The sequence below is a fragment of the Pseudochaenichthys georgianus genome, chromosome 9 (assembly GCF_902827115.2).
Source record: "Pseudochaenichthys georgianus chromosome 9, fPseGeo1.2, whole genome shotgun sequence".
Taxonomy (NCBI): Eukaryota; Metazoa; Chordata; class Actinopteri; order Perciformes; family Channichthyidae; genus Pseudochaenichthys; species Pseudochaenichthys georgianus.
The window spans coordinates 46,584,269-46,599,434 of NC_047511.1; the positions used below are offsets into that span (position 1 = coordinate 46,584,269).

The 15,166-nt window shown below is 43.3% G+C and overlaps 1 protein-coding gene across 1 annotated transcript; it reads left to right on the plus strand.

Annotated features, from left to right (window-relative positions):
* Positions 1-1,344: 1,344 nt before the first annotated feature.
* Positions 1,345-5,903, plus strand: LOC117452235 (E3 ubiquitin-protein ligase TRIM39-like). The gene has a single exon (XM_034090739.2). It carries the CDS (start codon positions 1,621-1,623, stop codon positions 3,097-3,099), a length of 1,479 nt encoding a protein of 492 aa, XP_033946630.1. The 5' UTR covers positions 1,345-1,620; the 3' UTR covers positions 3,100-5,903.
* Positions 5,904-15,166: the final 9,263 nt, after the last annotated feature.

Here is a 15,166-nt window from a genome sequence, read left to right on the forward strand (position 1 = left end):
TATTAAACAGTGCAAAGAATGTACTTGGCTTTGTGTACAAACATGTAAACACTCGTACACTGATAGTATTTCTAAGGTTGTTATGTCTCGCGTCAAACTATTTATTTAAATCCCTTATTAGTGTGTGTTTAATACATATTATTTGAGGGAAATACCATAATCTTTAACACATTTAATTCCCAAATGAATTCATACATCGTGCTGTACAGACAAAGTACTCAGAGGGGGAAGCAGTACCTGAGTAAAAGTAGAAGTACTTAGATCTTGTACTTAAGTAAAAGTAGAAGTACTTAGATTTTGTACTTAAGTAAAAGTAGAAGTACTTAGATCTTGTACTTGAGTAAAAGTAGAAGTACTCAGATCTTGTACTTAAGTAAAAGTAGCAGCACTTAGATCTTGTACTTAAGTAAAAGTAGAAGTACTTAGATATTGTACTTGAGTAAAAGTAGAAGTACTCAGAAATTGTACTTAAGTAAAAGTAGAAGTACTTAGATATTGTACTTAAGTAAAAGTAGAAGTACTCAGATATTGTACTTAAGTAAAAGTAGAAGTACTTAGATATTGTACTTAAGTAAAAGTAGAAGTACTCAGATCTTGTACTTAAGTAAAAGTAGCAGCACTTAGATCTTGTACTTAAGTAAAAGTAGAAGTACTTAGATCTTGTACTTAAGTAAAAGTAGAAGTACTCAGATCTTGTACTTAAGTAAAAGTAGAAGTACTTAGATATTGTACTTGAGTAAAAGTAGAAGTACTCAGATATTGTACTTAAGTAAAAGTAGAAGTACTTAGATCTTGTACTTAAGTAAAAGTAGAAGTACTCAGATCTTGTACTTAAGTAAAAGTAGAAGTACTTAGATCTTGTACTTAAGTAAAAGTAGAAGTACTTAGATCTTGTACTTAAGTAAAAGTAGAAGTACTTAGATCTTGTACTTAAGTAAAAGTAGAAGTACTCAGATCTTGTACTTAAGTAAAAGTAGAAGTATTCAGATATTGTACTTAAGTAAAAGTAGAAGTACTTAGATCTTGTACTTCAGTAAAAGTAGAAGTACTCAGATCTTGTACTTGAGTAAAAGTAGAAGTACTCAGATCTTGTACTTGAGTGAAAAGGCAGTAAGTAAGGCAGATTTATCTTTGTTTGTGCTATGTTGGAGTTGAGATAGTGGAACGTGTATTTTCAGACATATTTAAAAACCATTTCAAGCAAATAGTTGAAGAAGCATGACAAAGAAAACAGAGACAGACGCAGAATGAAGAAACACATGAGTCATGCGCGTGGAATGAACTCAACCGCATAAACTGATGAAGCTCCACCTATCGCCTGACTCACATGAGAATAACCAGGAAACAGGCTGTTATTCTGCCTCGCTGAGACGACACACACACACACACACACACACACACACACACACACACACACACACACGCGAGATTAAACTTCACACCAAACACAACTCTTCCACTTGGGGACGTCCACAGGAGGGAATACTGGAACACCTTCCACTTCGAGCAGCTGCTGAATCCACACTGAGAGTTTCACCAGAACAAAGACTCAACGTGAAAGTAAGTCTCAGGGAACAGGGAGCGGCTGCTGCCGAGTTCACTGCGTCACTCACAGACAACATGGCTTCCAGATTAGAGGAAGATCTCTGCTGCACCGTCTGCCATGACACATTTAGAGACCCTGTGGTCCTGTCCTGCAGCCACAGCTTCTGTAGAGCCTGTCTGCAGCGCTGGTGGACGGAGAAAGTCATCAAAGAGTGTCCCCTTTGTAAGAGACCTTCAGATTATGACCCTCCCTGTAACCTGGTGTTGAAGAACCTGTGTGAGAGTTTCCTACAGGAGAGAGGTCAGAGACCTCCAGAGGCTCTCTGCAGTCTGCACTCTGAGAAACTCAAGCTCTTCTGTCTGGACCATCAGCAGCCAGTGTGTCTCGTCTGCAGAGATTCAGAGAAACACAGCGACCACAGATTCAGACCCATCGATGAAGCTGCTCGACAACACAAGAAGAAGCTTCAGAAAGCTCTGCAGCCCTTAAAGAAGAAGTTAGAGACTTTTAAAGAAGTTAAAGTGAAGTTTGATCAAACAGCAGGACACCTGAAGGTCCAGGCCCGACGCACAGAGACGCAGATTAAGAAGCAGTTTAAGAAGCTTCACCGGTTTCTAGAAGAGGAAGAGGAGGCCAGGATGGCTACACTGAGGGAGGAAGAGGAGCAGAAGAGGAGGATGATGAAGGAGAAGATGGAGGCTGTGAGCAGAGAGATAGCAGCTCTTTCACACAAAGTCAGAGCCACAGAGGAGGAGCTGAGAGCTGAAGACGTCTCCTTCCTGCTCAACTACAAGGCTGCAGTGGAGAGGCTGCAGCGCCCCCTGCTGAAGGATCCACAGCTGCCTTCAGGAGCTCTGATAGACCAGGCCAAACACCTGGGCAACCTCAGCTTCAACATCTGGAGCAAGATGAAGGACATGGTGTCCTACTCTCCTCTCATCCTGGACCCAAACACTGCTCATCCATCACTCGTCCTGTCTGAAGATCTGACCAGTGTGACACTAGGAGAGAGACAGGAACTTCCTGATAATCCAGAGAGGTTTGATAGTTACTACTGGTCTGTCCTGGGCTCTGAGGGCTTTGACTCAGGGACTCACAGCTGGGATGTCCACGTTGGAGACAATAGATGCTGGGCACTGGGTGTGTTTGCAGAGTCTGTCCAGAGGAAGGGAAGTATACTGTCTGGATGGAGAATAGATTATAATGGAGGTAAATACTCAGCATGGTCACCATCAGCTCCAGAAACTCCTCTCCTCCTGCAGAAGGAGCTCCAGAGGGTCAGAGTGAGTCTGGACTGGAGCAGAGGACAGCTGTCGTTCTCTGATCCTGACACTTACACACACCTACACACCTTCACACACACTTTCACTCAGAGGATGTTTCCATGTATTTGCACTTGGTATGTACGCCCACTTAAGATGTTACCAATGAAGGTCTCTGTGACTCTAGAACAACATGATGATGATGATGATGATGATGATGATGATGATGATGATGATGATGATGATGATGATGATGATGATGATGATGATGATGACGACATGATGACATAGATTGATTTGCTTAATATTTCATACCTTTCTGCTAATTCTTGTTTAAGTGTCTGTTACTTTCTCCCAAACAGTTTCCAGTGAAGGCTTCTCAGATGGTTGTTAGCCAGGTTAACCATCAAAGAGAGAGCTGGAGGATTTCCCCAAAATAGGTCAAACTGTTTCTTTAAAGTTTGGTCAGTAGGCCTGCTGATATATTTATGTGTTTGAGTTTATCAGGGATCAGTCGTATCATGTTGGGTTCGAGTCAGTGTGATTCTGGTGTTGACTTTTGGCTTTTCTGGTGTCATGTTTTTGTAACGGCCTCCGGAAGAGGCGAGACCGGCACAACGAGTCTCAATTCAGTGACAAGGCCGGGGTGCGCCCCCGTCGCGGATGTCGTGCCAGCACCACCGGCTTGTCCAAATCCAGGTGGGCCGCCTTCAACCGGTCCACCGAGACGTGCTCGGCCTTACCACCCAGGTCGACCACAAAGTGTTTGTCCCCGTGTTCCAAAACCCGGAAAGGTCCATCGTAAGGAGGCTGTAGGGGACCCCTGTGCGCATCGTGCACAGGGGTCCCCTGTATATCCCCTGTATAGTTTTTTTATATAGTCAACAGCCAGGTGAACAGAGATGAGAACTGTACTTAAGTACTTGAGTAAATGTACTTAGATACTTCCTGTGTCACATGCGGAGACGGGCTGTGGGCGTGTTTGTGTTGTTTACTAACAGGACTGTCATGGCGGCGGCGGCGGAGCTCAAGTCTAGTTTCTCCACCTGGAGATATTCTCACTATTTCACTTTTGTCGAGCACAAAGAAAAGAACGTTTTAGTTAAATGTAAGTTGTGTCCTGGCGGGTCAAAGAGCCTATCTACTGCCCAAACCAGTCATTCAAATCTCTTAAAACATCTGCAAAAACAACATGCTGGGACGAAGCTCGTAGCTAAGACCACAGAGACTCAGCCGACGCCACTCCACCTCCACCTGCACCTAAGCAACAGCGGCTGGATTTTAACCGAGGGACTGCTAGCCAGGGAAAAGTCGATAAAGCCATTGCACGGTATGTTGTAGAACACATGCAGGCTATTGCTACAGTGGAGTCACCCGCTTTCAGGGAGCTAGTTAGCATGATAGCAGGTCCGGGCGGCACACGGCATATGGGACGGAAAACTTTTTCCAACTACCTGGAGAAAGAATATACAAAAATGTAAAGCCAGCTAATATCGATGCTATCCAGATTGCATATAATGCATGTCAAGTTGATCAACAGATTGTATTATTCTCCAATGCAATAACAGTACTGAAATGAAGGCTATAAGGGCATTAATATAATGGAAGCCCTTTTTTTAAGTAACTAAAAAGTTACTTTTCACAGTAACGCATTCCTTTTTGGTGTAAGTAATCAGTAAAGTAACTGAGTTACTTTTGAAATGAAGTAACTAGTAATGGTAACTAGTTACTGGTTTTCAGTAACTAGCACAACACTGCAGATTACCCGGCATGCCTGAGAAGTACCCGTATGTGCGCTCATAGCGCATGCGCAATTTGAACCAAAATGCTCGTTCACACATACTTGCCAACCTTGAGACCTCAGAAATCGGGAGCATTTCAAAACCGCTTATTGTAATTGTAAGTGCAATGCCTTGCGGCCTGTAGCACCATCCTTGATGGAGCATCTGTGTGGGCTGGACCTGTATTTTTCAGGAAAGGAGTGAGCAGCGGGTCGAGTTGTCGATTCTTGTTCAGTTTTCTGTGACTATCTGCCTCACCCTCTCAGACTTTCAGTTGTGCACGCTACTAAAGAGACGCGCTACCATGGAAACCAAACAATGGTGTAGCTGTATTAAAGTCCGAGTGGAAACAGTGGTGAGTAAATCTGATTTTGTCAGAAATCGGGAGAAATGCGGGAGAAATATAACCCCGGGACGAAACCGGGAGAGGGCAGTGAAATCGGGAGTCTCCCGCGAAAATCGGGAGGGTTGGCATCTTGGCAAGTATGTGTTCACATCAAGCACGTCAATTTGCGTACACGTAACAGAAACGCGCGTTCATGACAGCATGGTAATGATTTGTTATTATGATGGATTTGATATTAACGAGGCGGCAGTTAGCAGCTAGCGGCTAGCTAGGCATTATGCTAATGTACACATCAATCGTTATGTACTTATATTACGCTGTAAGAGGATCTAGTGATATCCAAGTGTAACAGAGTTATAAAGGTTGGTGTAAAATCCGGGTTAAATTGGAGAATTACGCCATCTGGTGTTACAAACGTGTGCCTGCATTGCTGTAGCTTTGTTACCGCAATGGATTGTGGGAGGTTCTCATACCGCGTGAGGATCTGTTGAGAGTAAGGTGCTATTGTATTATATCTGTGGACAAAATGTATGTTATTATTTTATTAGGACAATAACGTTCTGTTGTGTTTGTTTAGTTTAATGTTAGTCGTGTAATGCTCACAGCAACATGTTTTTTGTGTGATTCGCTATTTGTGTTATATGATTTATTAATGTGATCGTCAATAGATAATTTGAGCTAATAGGCTAACGTGAGCGTGGTGCTATCTCTCCAACAGAACGCAGCTCACGTGTCCATTGTGTGTTGTCCATTGCAATGCAGGTATGTGAGTTTTGTACACGAGTTTGTTTATGCTTAATGTTTCACATTGTTTATACTACCACTATACGATCATTGTTGTGTTGTTGATTATTGGACACTTATTTTTTAAAGGAGATTGAGATACCGCGTGAGGATCTGTTGAGAAACGCAGCTCACGTGTCCATTGTGTGTTGTCCATTACAATGCAGGTATGGAAATAAACTGAAGTAATCACCAGCTCTGAGTGGTCTGTTGCTGAGGGGACATTACACTGGGGTTACACAAGCAACAGAGCTTCATTTAGCATGAAAGAATGATTACACTGTATATATATATACTTATAATAATAAGTAATATTAACTTTATTTAATACACCATTTAGGGTACAAGATTTATTCATACAGCCCATGTAGTATGATAATGAATTATAGCAAACATGTGCAATATATCCATTATTACAGCTCCGTGGGATGGCAGTAAGACGATATGGGTCCGTTCCATGGTGCATCCATGGGTAAAGATAAAAGCAACTCACATTGGTTTCTCAAACAGTATCTCTGTAAACTATGTGTATTCACTGAATTTCACTCTCTGCCTTTAACGGCTCGTTGTAGCTCCAATTGCTCCAGCCCCCACCCATCCTGTGAGCACAGTGTGCTGTGATTGGTCGGACACGTAACATGAACGTGCCGGGCGGCGCGGCCCCGTGGATTAGATGCGCGAGGGAAATAACTCTCAGAATAACGTTATTAGCACATTATTACAACTTGAGGAACGAATGTTTTTAATAAGGGCTATACAAGTGTTCATACTGGGTAGTTTATTTAGTTTAAAAAAATTATCCAACGATTTACAGACCACTCTTTCCCCATGTAAGTCAATGGGAAAAAGTGTCTCCGGGCCTGGCAACCAAACGGAAGTGTAGTACCGCCGTTTGGCCAGCACGAATATTTTCATCTGAGTCCGGCGCACTTCCTGGGGGCTTGCGTCCTGCAGGCAAACCCGCTGCGCCGACGCCGACCAGGGAGCCGACGCGTTAGGGAAGAAATCCCCTTGAACCCTCAGTGGCTGACCGTACACCATCTCAGCCGTGGAACATTGCAGATCTTCCTTAGGTGCGGTCCGCAGGCCCAGCATTACCCAAGGCAGCTTGTCGACCCAATTGCCGTCCTTCAGGCCGGCACTGAGTGCTGCCTGCATGGAGCAATGGAAACGTTCACAGAGGTCGTTAGCTTGAGGGTGATAAGCGGTTGTCCTGTGAAGCTTAACCCCCAAACCGCACGCCACGGCGTTCCAGAGCTCAGACATGGACTGCGAACCCCGGTCTGAGGAAATGTCCGACGGGGTGCCAAACCGATATACCCACGTCGCAATGACAGCCCTATGTCAGCCGCCGATGTCGACATGAGAGGAACTGCCTTCGGCCAACGGGTCGTCCTGTCCACCACGGTGAGGTAGGAAAAACCCTGAGAGGAGGACAATGGACCCACTAGGTCGATGTTGACGTGGTCTAACCTCCTCTCCGGCACCAGGAAACATTCCAAAGGGGCTTTCGTGGGCGGTGCACCTTAGCGCGCTCACCAGCCACGCACTCACCAGCCACGCACTCACCAGCCCAAGTCCTCACGTCCTTTTTTAGCCCCCGCCAGACAAACTTCACGGCCACCAAGCGCACTGAAGTCTTACCACCGGGGTGAGACAGGCCGTGCACCGCCTCAAAAACGGAGCGCCTCCAACTGGCGGGAACGACTGTCCGCGGCAGGCCTGTCGAGGCGTCGCACCGGAGAGTAACGCCCACCCCATGCTTGGTGGTGAGCGCAGAGAAGGTGGGTAGCGTCAGCGGTAGTGTGTGTGTGTGTGTGTGTGTGTGTGTGTGTGTGTGTGTGTGTGTGTGTGTGTGTGTGTGTGTGTGTGTGTGTGTGTGTGTGTGTGTGTGTGTGTGTGTGTGTGTGTGTGTGTGTGTGTGTGTGTGTGTGTGTGTGTGTGTGTGTGTGTGTGTGTGTGTGTGTGTGTAGGGTGACCAGGTGTCACGCACTGTGCTGTACTGCACACACAGCATTTTATTATTATTATTTTACACCCCGGAAGTAAGTATTCTCTTTACTGTCGATTGATTTTACAGTGATATCTGCACTTCTCATCAACTCAAAAACACCATATTATCCTTAATAATTTATTTACACAACATTGATTGGTTTAAACTGTGTACAGTGCTTTTGTATTTTTCACCTTCGATTCGGAGAAACAAATATTTTTCCGGAGTTTAGGATGGCAGAAGACACTACACTACCCAGAATCCTCAGCTATCGTTTGGGACTACACCATGTGCTTTGCTTGACAAACTCCGTGATTAGTCCTCAAGCTCTGTGATTGGATGTTGGAGTGGCAGTGCGGGAAGTTAAACGTCACGTCCGTTAATTCCACATCCACACGCATGGATTAACATTGATTTAATACATTAATGTAGCCTTTGTTTCTGCTAAAAGAGGTGTCGACCAGTTGGGACAACCAGAACATCGGCTTAATCGAGTGTGACTATTAAACCCGTTCCACTTCCAGTGATGATAGTTCAGCACAGCCTGAGAGGGTTTTGGGTAGCCCCTTTCATGCTGATGGGGCTTTATCTGAGACTCTGAAGCCTGCTGCTGCACCAAGTGCAGGAGGTTATAGTGGCTCTCATGGAAGGCAAGTAGTTGGTTACAGTCCTGAGGGAAGTGTTTCTAGTTACGGGCCAAGCCAACCAATAATTCGTAAGCCAAACAAACTACCTCAAGCTAAGCCTAGTGGAAAACGTGTCCTTCCAAGCAGAGCTGCCCTGTGGGCTTTCCCTTTGCCCCATAATCCAAACTCTTTTCAGTCTGGCATTGCTTCAAGTTTTGCACTTGTGATGCACTCTGGTCCGTACTCCAAGCCCCAGCAGCCCAAACACCTTCCAAAGCCCCAGCAGGCCGGCTACAAGCCTAAGCCCCACCAGCCCAAACCTCAGCAGCACGACAACCCTTCAAATCCCCTGCAGTCTTGGTTCCAGCCCAAACCCCAGAAGACCAAGCCCAACCAGCCCTCCTACCCTTCAAATCCTCAGCAGGCCAAGCCCTACCAGCCAACCTACCCTTTGAATCCCCAGCGGGCTACCAACCCTTCAAGTCCCCTGCAGTCTAGGTACCGGCCAAAACCCCAGCAGCCTGCCTACCATTCAAATCCTCAGCAGCCCAAGCCCTACCGGCCTTCCTACCCTTCGAATACTCAGCAGGCCAAGCCCTACCAGCCTGCCTACTCTTCAAATCCCCTGCAGTCTAGGTACCGGCCAAAACCCCAGCAGGCTTCCTACCCTTCAAATCCCTTGCAGTCTAGGTACCAGCCCAAACCCCAGCTTCCTGCCTACCCTTCAAATCCTCAGCAGGCCAAGCCCTACCGGCCTTCCTACCCTTCGAATCCCCAGCAGGCCAAGCCCTACCAGCCCGCCTACCCTTCAAACCCTCAGCAGGCCGATACCCTGCAAGGGGTGCTCAAAAGTAAAGCTGGCATGTGGGACTTTCCTTCCCAACGAAGTGTTGCTTCTGGCTCTAATGTGCAGCCTACTGACTCAAACTCGCACTTGAATGTTGACCCAAGAAGTTTGAGAGAAATTCCAATGCCATTCCCGTACCAGCCCAGGTGGCCGCAGCAACTGGTGCCAGTGTAGAACAGACATAATTGACCTTCCTAACTGTAAGTTGGTTTAACTTAAATATTGCTACAATGAAGTAAGGGAAATGCTTTGCAAATGTTCTAAATTGTATGTTCTGTTGTCAGGTTCCTGCACTTGCCTGGAAGAAGTCTGAACTGGCTTCAACTTTGAATGTAATAAAATACTTGGAACACACTCTCTTTGGACATTATTTGAAACTTGACTTGTGTGCTGTTCTGTAGACAGTGATGCACCCTTACTTCCTGAACATGTCCACAACCACTTGCTTGTTTCCTTTGAACTTCAGGGGTTTGTTTTCCTGGCTAGGTACAATAACATTGTGAACAGCAGCTCACAGTAATGTGTATGCAAATATATGTATTGACCAGCAAGTTTAAAATACTTGACTAAGAATGCTCTTCACTTAACATTTTGAAAGTTTGATGACTTAAAGGCTATGAGAACTTTCAAGGATGAGTGTCCAATATTATTTCAAAGTGTCAGACTCCTAATGAGGTTTATTGGACTACACATGACAAACTTGTATCACTTAAAACAACATCTTCAGAAACATTGCAGTTTATGCTTTATTCCATGCTGCTGAATTGATGTCATATAATGCATATGTTTGTATTTCGGGCCTAATGTGTATAGGTCCTGTTAGGCATGTGTGTAACTGTTAATCAAAAACAGATTGAAACACTGAGAGAATTAAAAAGTATGCCTCCTTCTATAGAGTAAGACGGGTGAGCTGGAGGGCCCTGAGGTGGATGGATTTGTCAAAGATATGATGGTGAAGGTGCCCTTACATTCCCTTGTATACAGAGCTGATACATAATGTTATTGATCAGATATCAGTCAGTGTCATTCATCAGGAGTCTTCTGACCTCTCTGTAACTCTTCCACCCCCCGACCCTCTCCTCCAGCCCAGCATCAGTGGCACAGACCTGGACAAGTTCAGGAAAGCTCTGATGGGTCACTGCGACATCAACGGAGACGGAAAGATCCAGAAGAACAAGCTGGCTCTCTGCCTCGGCCTCATACTCAGCTAACAGACCCCTTAATTGTCTCAAAGGGTCTGAATATCTAAGGTTGTGGTGACTGATGTTTCACTCTCTGACCATTCCTGTGTTTTCTTTGAGAGCTCTATTTCTGCTCACAAAAATGTTCAAAAAGAGAACCACAAAGTGATATTTAACTGAAAATACTAGGGAAATGTTTACTTAGAATTTTTCTTCCACACTTGCCCCTGCTAACATCTCAGTAAATGAGCTAGTAGATCATTTTAATTCAGAAATTAAAAATGGTATAGATGCCATTGCTCCAACTAAGGTAAAGGAAGTGTCTTGCAAGAAAATATCTCCATGGAGAAAGGCCATGACCGTGAAAACAGAAAAAAGAGAATGTCGAAAAGCGGAACGCAGGTGGCGAAAAACAAATCTCCAGGTTCACTTTGAAATCTATAAAGAGAGACTTGGCCTTTATAATTTGGAATTGAAGAACGCACGACAATCGTTCTTCTCTGACATCATTACCAAAAACAAAAACAACGCACGTGCCTTGTTTGCTACCGTCGACAGACTAACTAACCCCCCAGTGTCAGTAGCCTCTGAATTTCTATCCACCAGGGCGTGCAATGATTTTGCCTTCTTCACTGACAAAATCAGACAAGCAGTCAGTGCCTCTGCATCAGGAACAGCAAATGTGTTGTCTCTGTGTCCACTTAACATCAAGTCAAACACCATGACACAATTCCATCAGATTAATGATAAAAACCTGAGTTGACAAATATGACATTTGGGGTACCTCAAGGCTCCATCTTGGGGCCTCTTCTCTTTAACGTCTACATGCTACCACTGGCTCAGATAATGAAAAACAACAACATAAGTTACCATAGCTATGCAGATGACACACACATTTACGTAACAATTTCACCAGGAGACTATGCTCCAATTCAAACACTGAGTAAGTGCATTGAACAAATCAATGACTGGATGTGTCAGAACTTTCTCCAATTAAACAAAGATAAAACTGAGGTAATGGTTTTTGGAGCCAAGGCAGAACGTATAAAAGTTAGCGCTGAGCTTCAGTCTGCAATGTTCAAACCAACAGATAAAGCCAGAAATCTAGGTGTAGTCATGGACTCTGACCTGAGTTTCAACAGTCACATTACAACAGTTACTAAATCAGCCTACTATCACCTAAAGAATATATCTAGGATTAAAAGACTAATGTCACAGCAGGATTTGGAAAAACGTGTCCATGCTTTTATCTTCAGTAGACTGGACTACTGCAATGGTGTCTTCACAGGTCTCACTAAAAAATCTATTAGAAAGCTGCAGCTGATTCAGAACGCTGCTGCTCGAGTCCTCACTAACACTAAGAAAGTGGATCACATCACTCCTGTTCTGAAGTCTTTACACTGGCTTCCTGTGTGTCAAATAATAGATTTCAAAATACTGCTGCTGGTTTATAAAGCACTGAATGGTTTAGGCCCAAAATACATTTCTGACCTCCTGCTAAATTATGAACCATCCAGATCTCTCAGGTCTTCAGGGACTGGTCAGCTTTCTGTCCCCAGAGTCAGAACTAAAGATGGTAAAGCAGCATTCAGTTATTATGCTCCAAATATCTGGAACAAACTCCCAGAAACCTGCAGGTCCGCTGCAACTCTTACTACTTTTAAATCCAGGCTGAAGACTTTTCTTTTTGTCGCTGCTTTTAATTGAACTATTCATATCTTAGACTGAACTTTAACTTTTATCCATGGATTTGTTCTTTTTATGTTTATTTTATTAGCTTTTATTTGTAATGACTGATTTTAAATGCCATTTTCTTAATGTCTTTCGTTTTTTGTAAAGCACTTTGAATTGCCTTGTGTTGAAAAGTGCTATATAAATAAACTTGCCTTGCATTGCCTTGCCTACGTGTTTTATGCTCGTATATATAATGTTATATATTGCTATAATATGTATATTAAAAATATCTAGCAATTGAAATAATGGTAAATGTGGAGCCTTGAGTTGGGACATACAAATAGTTTGTTTTCTTTGTAATGTAAAAAATAATGAAACATTGTTTGAATTACATTTTTTGTGAAACCAGTATCATGAATGACGGCTAATAAAATAGTTTGTGTCTTTGTCAGTTGTGTCTCTCTTTACTGAAACCATAAGTGTGCTACAAAAAGTGCTTTCAGTCACTGCAGGTGACTTTTATAGGGCCCTATAATCAATGATCTGTTTGATTTTGATTCGGGTAAAATCGATCTGTGTGCTGATGTTGAAACCGCATGGTCTTATTTTTATCTTGGTTTTATGGAGATCATTGATAGACATGCACCCCTGCGTACATTTAGAGTAAAGGGACGAGACAATCCTTGGTTTTCTGCTGAGCTGTCTAGTCTCCTTCATGAGAGAAACAAGGCCTGGGCAAAGGCTAGGAAATCAGGCTCAGAGATAGAATGGCTGCGTTTTAGGCAGCTAAGGAATAGCTTCACTTCACATGTCAAAAGTGCAAAGTCGAAGTACTATTTGTCAGTTACCACAGAACACCTAAATAATCCTAGGACATTTTGGAAAGCAATAAAATCGATATCAACCGGTGAGATCCGTAATGAGCTACCTCCGTGCCTTACCACAGCATCTGGCTCTATATCGGACAGGGCCACTATGCTAAATTGCTTTAATGAGCATTTTGTGTCCTGTGGTTCTCTATTTGATTCTGTCACTAACTCTGCTTCTGTAAACACCACAGTCTGTGACTCTGAAAAACGTGGTCTGGAAAACCCTTTCAGTTTTACCCCTTTTACTGTTGATGTTGTTCATGAAGCCTTATCTAAGCTAGATCCTAGGAAACCGGCTGGCCCGGACAACTTAGAACCTTTCTTTTTAAAGATAGCTGCAGATTTTATTGCTCCACCTCTCACTTCTCTTTTTAACCTCTCCCTCAGCACAAATACAATTCCAAAAGTATGGAAGTCTGCTTATGTCTTGCCTTTACTGAAAGGAGGGGAGGCAACTATTTTAAATAACTATAGGCCAATCTCTAAATTGTTAGTTCTGGCTAAGGTTCTTGAACGCCTAGTGAGTGAACAGGTAAAGGAGTTTTTATGTACAAATGACATCCTGTCTAAACATCAGTCAGGCTTCAGAAAGCAACATAGCACCATCACTGCTACAATGAAAGTGGTAAATGACATTACTAGTATTTTAGATAATAAGCAGAGTTGTGCAGCTCTGTTTATTGACCTTTCCAAAGCGTTTGACACCATTGATCATCGCATCTTAAAGCAGAGGCTACTCAGTATTGGCCTATCCAGCCTTGCAGTGGGGTGGTTTGTGAACTACCTCTCTGAAAGGTCCCAATGTGTTCATTTTGATGGACTGTCTTCTGAGTGGTTAAACATTTCTAATGGTGTACCACAAGGTTCTGTTTTAGGACCACTTTTATTCTCCATATATATTAACAGCGTAGGTGATAATGTGGATGAAGCTACTTTACATTTTTATGCGGATGATACTGTGATGTACTGTGCAGGTCCCTCCATTAAGGAGGCTGTTGTTAAATTACAGGCTGTTTTTAACACTATTCAGACTCAGTTCTCTGAATTAAAGCTTCTTTTAAATGTGGATAAAACCAAGGTAATGCTCTTTTCAAAAGCAAAAAAGACACCAGAGCCTGTTTTAGATATTGTAACTACGCAAGGAACAAAACTTGAAGTTGTTACCTGTTACAAATACCTTGGTATCTGGCTTGATGATTGTCTCTCTTTTAAACTTCATGTCAATAACCTGCTAAAAAAACTGAGGGTTAGGCTAGGGTTCTTTTTCAGAAACAAGTCCTGTTTCTCGCTTGAGGCCAGGAAAAGGCTAGTCACTGTGACCTTTTTACCTGTGCTGGACTATGGGGATCTGGTCTATATGAATGCACCTGCCAATTGCCTGGTCAAGTTAGATGCTGCGTATCACAGTGCACTGAGATTTGTGACAAACTGTAAAGCATTAACCCATCACTGTACCCTGTATGCAAGGGCTGGTTTGCTTTCACTAACTGTACGGAGGCTCAGTCACTGGTACATTTTTATATACAAAGCCATGCTAGGGAAACTTCCATCTTATATCTGCTCCCTGATCTCACGGAGAATTGTAAGTGGCTACTGCCTGAGATCGAATGCTGTGGTTTTATTAAATGTGCCAACTGCTAGGACTGTCTTAGGGAAGACAGCTTTTAGATGCGCAGCTCCTCTGTCTTGGAATAGTCTGCAAATTAAATGGAAACTGAACAATCTGGTGCCACTAAATGTTTTTAAAGCTCGGTTGGATGCTACTCAATCGGAAGCTATTGGTACCTGTTTATGTGGATAATTATGTAAATGATGCTGGATGATGTCCTTTTGTTGTTCTGTTTATGCTTTTATGTTTCATGTGGAACTACTTGAACAGGTCTCCCTTGGAAAAGAGATCAATGATCTCAATGGGATTTTATCTGTATAAATAAAGGTTTGAAATGAAATTAAATGCAATCCTCTGTGGAATTGAAGGAGGAAAATTAAATTAAAACCTCAATAAACAAAAACAAAACTACGTTCAAACTATTATCGCCTGTCAGGGGAATTTTGCCTAGCGGCCAGGTAAAGGTTATCATTTGGTTAAACTGACTGTTGAATCAGATCTGCTGACAGAATGAAAGGTTTAAATGTGTCAAATTAGATAAAGTGTGAACACCTGCCCAGGTTGCCAGAGGGCGGAGTTCCCAAGCTGATTCCAATGACTTCATCAGTGCGATGATTGGTCAGCTCATGCACCGACACTTTAAAAGGAC

Bases quoted from the DNA above. Each gene is read 5' to 3' on its own strand.
- LOC117452235 (XM_034090739.2), top strand. From the start codon at position 1,621: ATGGCTTCCAGATTAGAGGAAGATCTCTGCTGCACCGTCTGCCATGAC.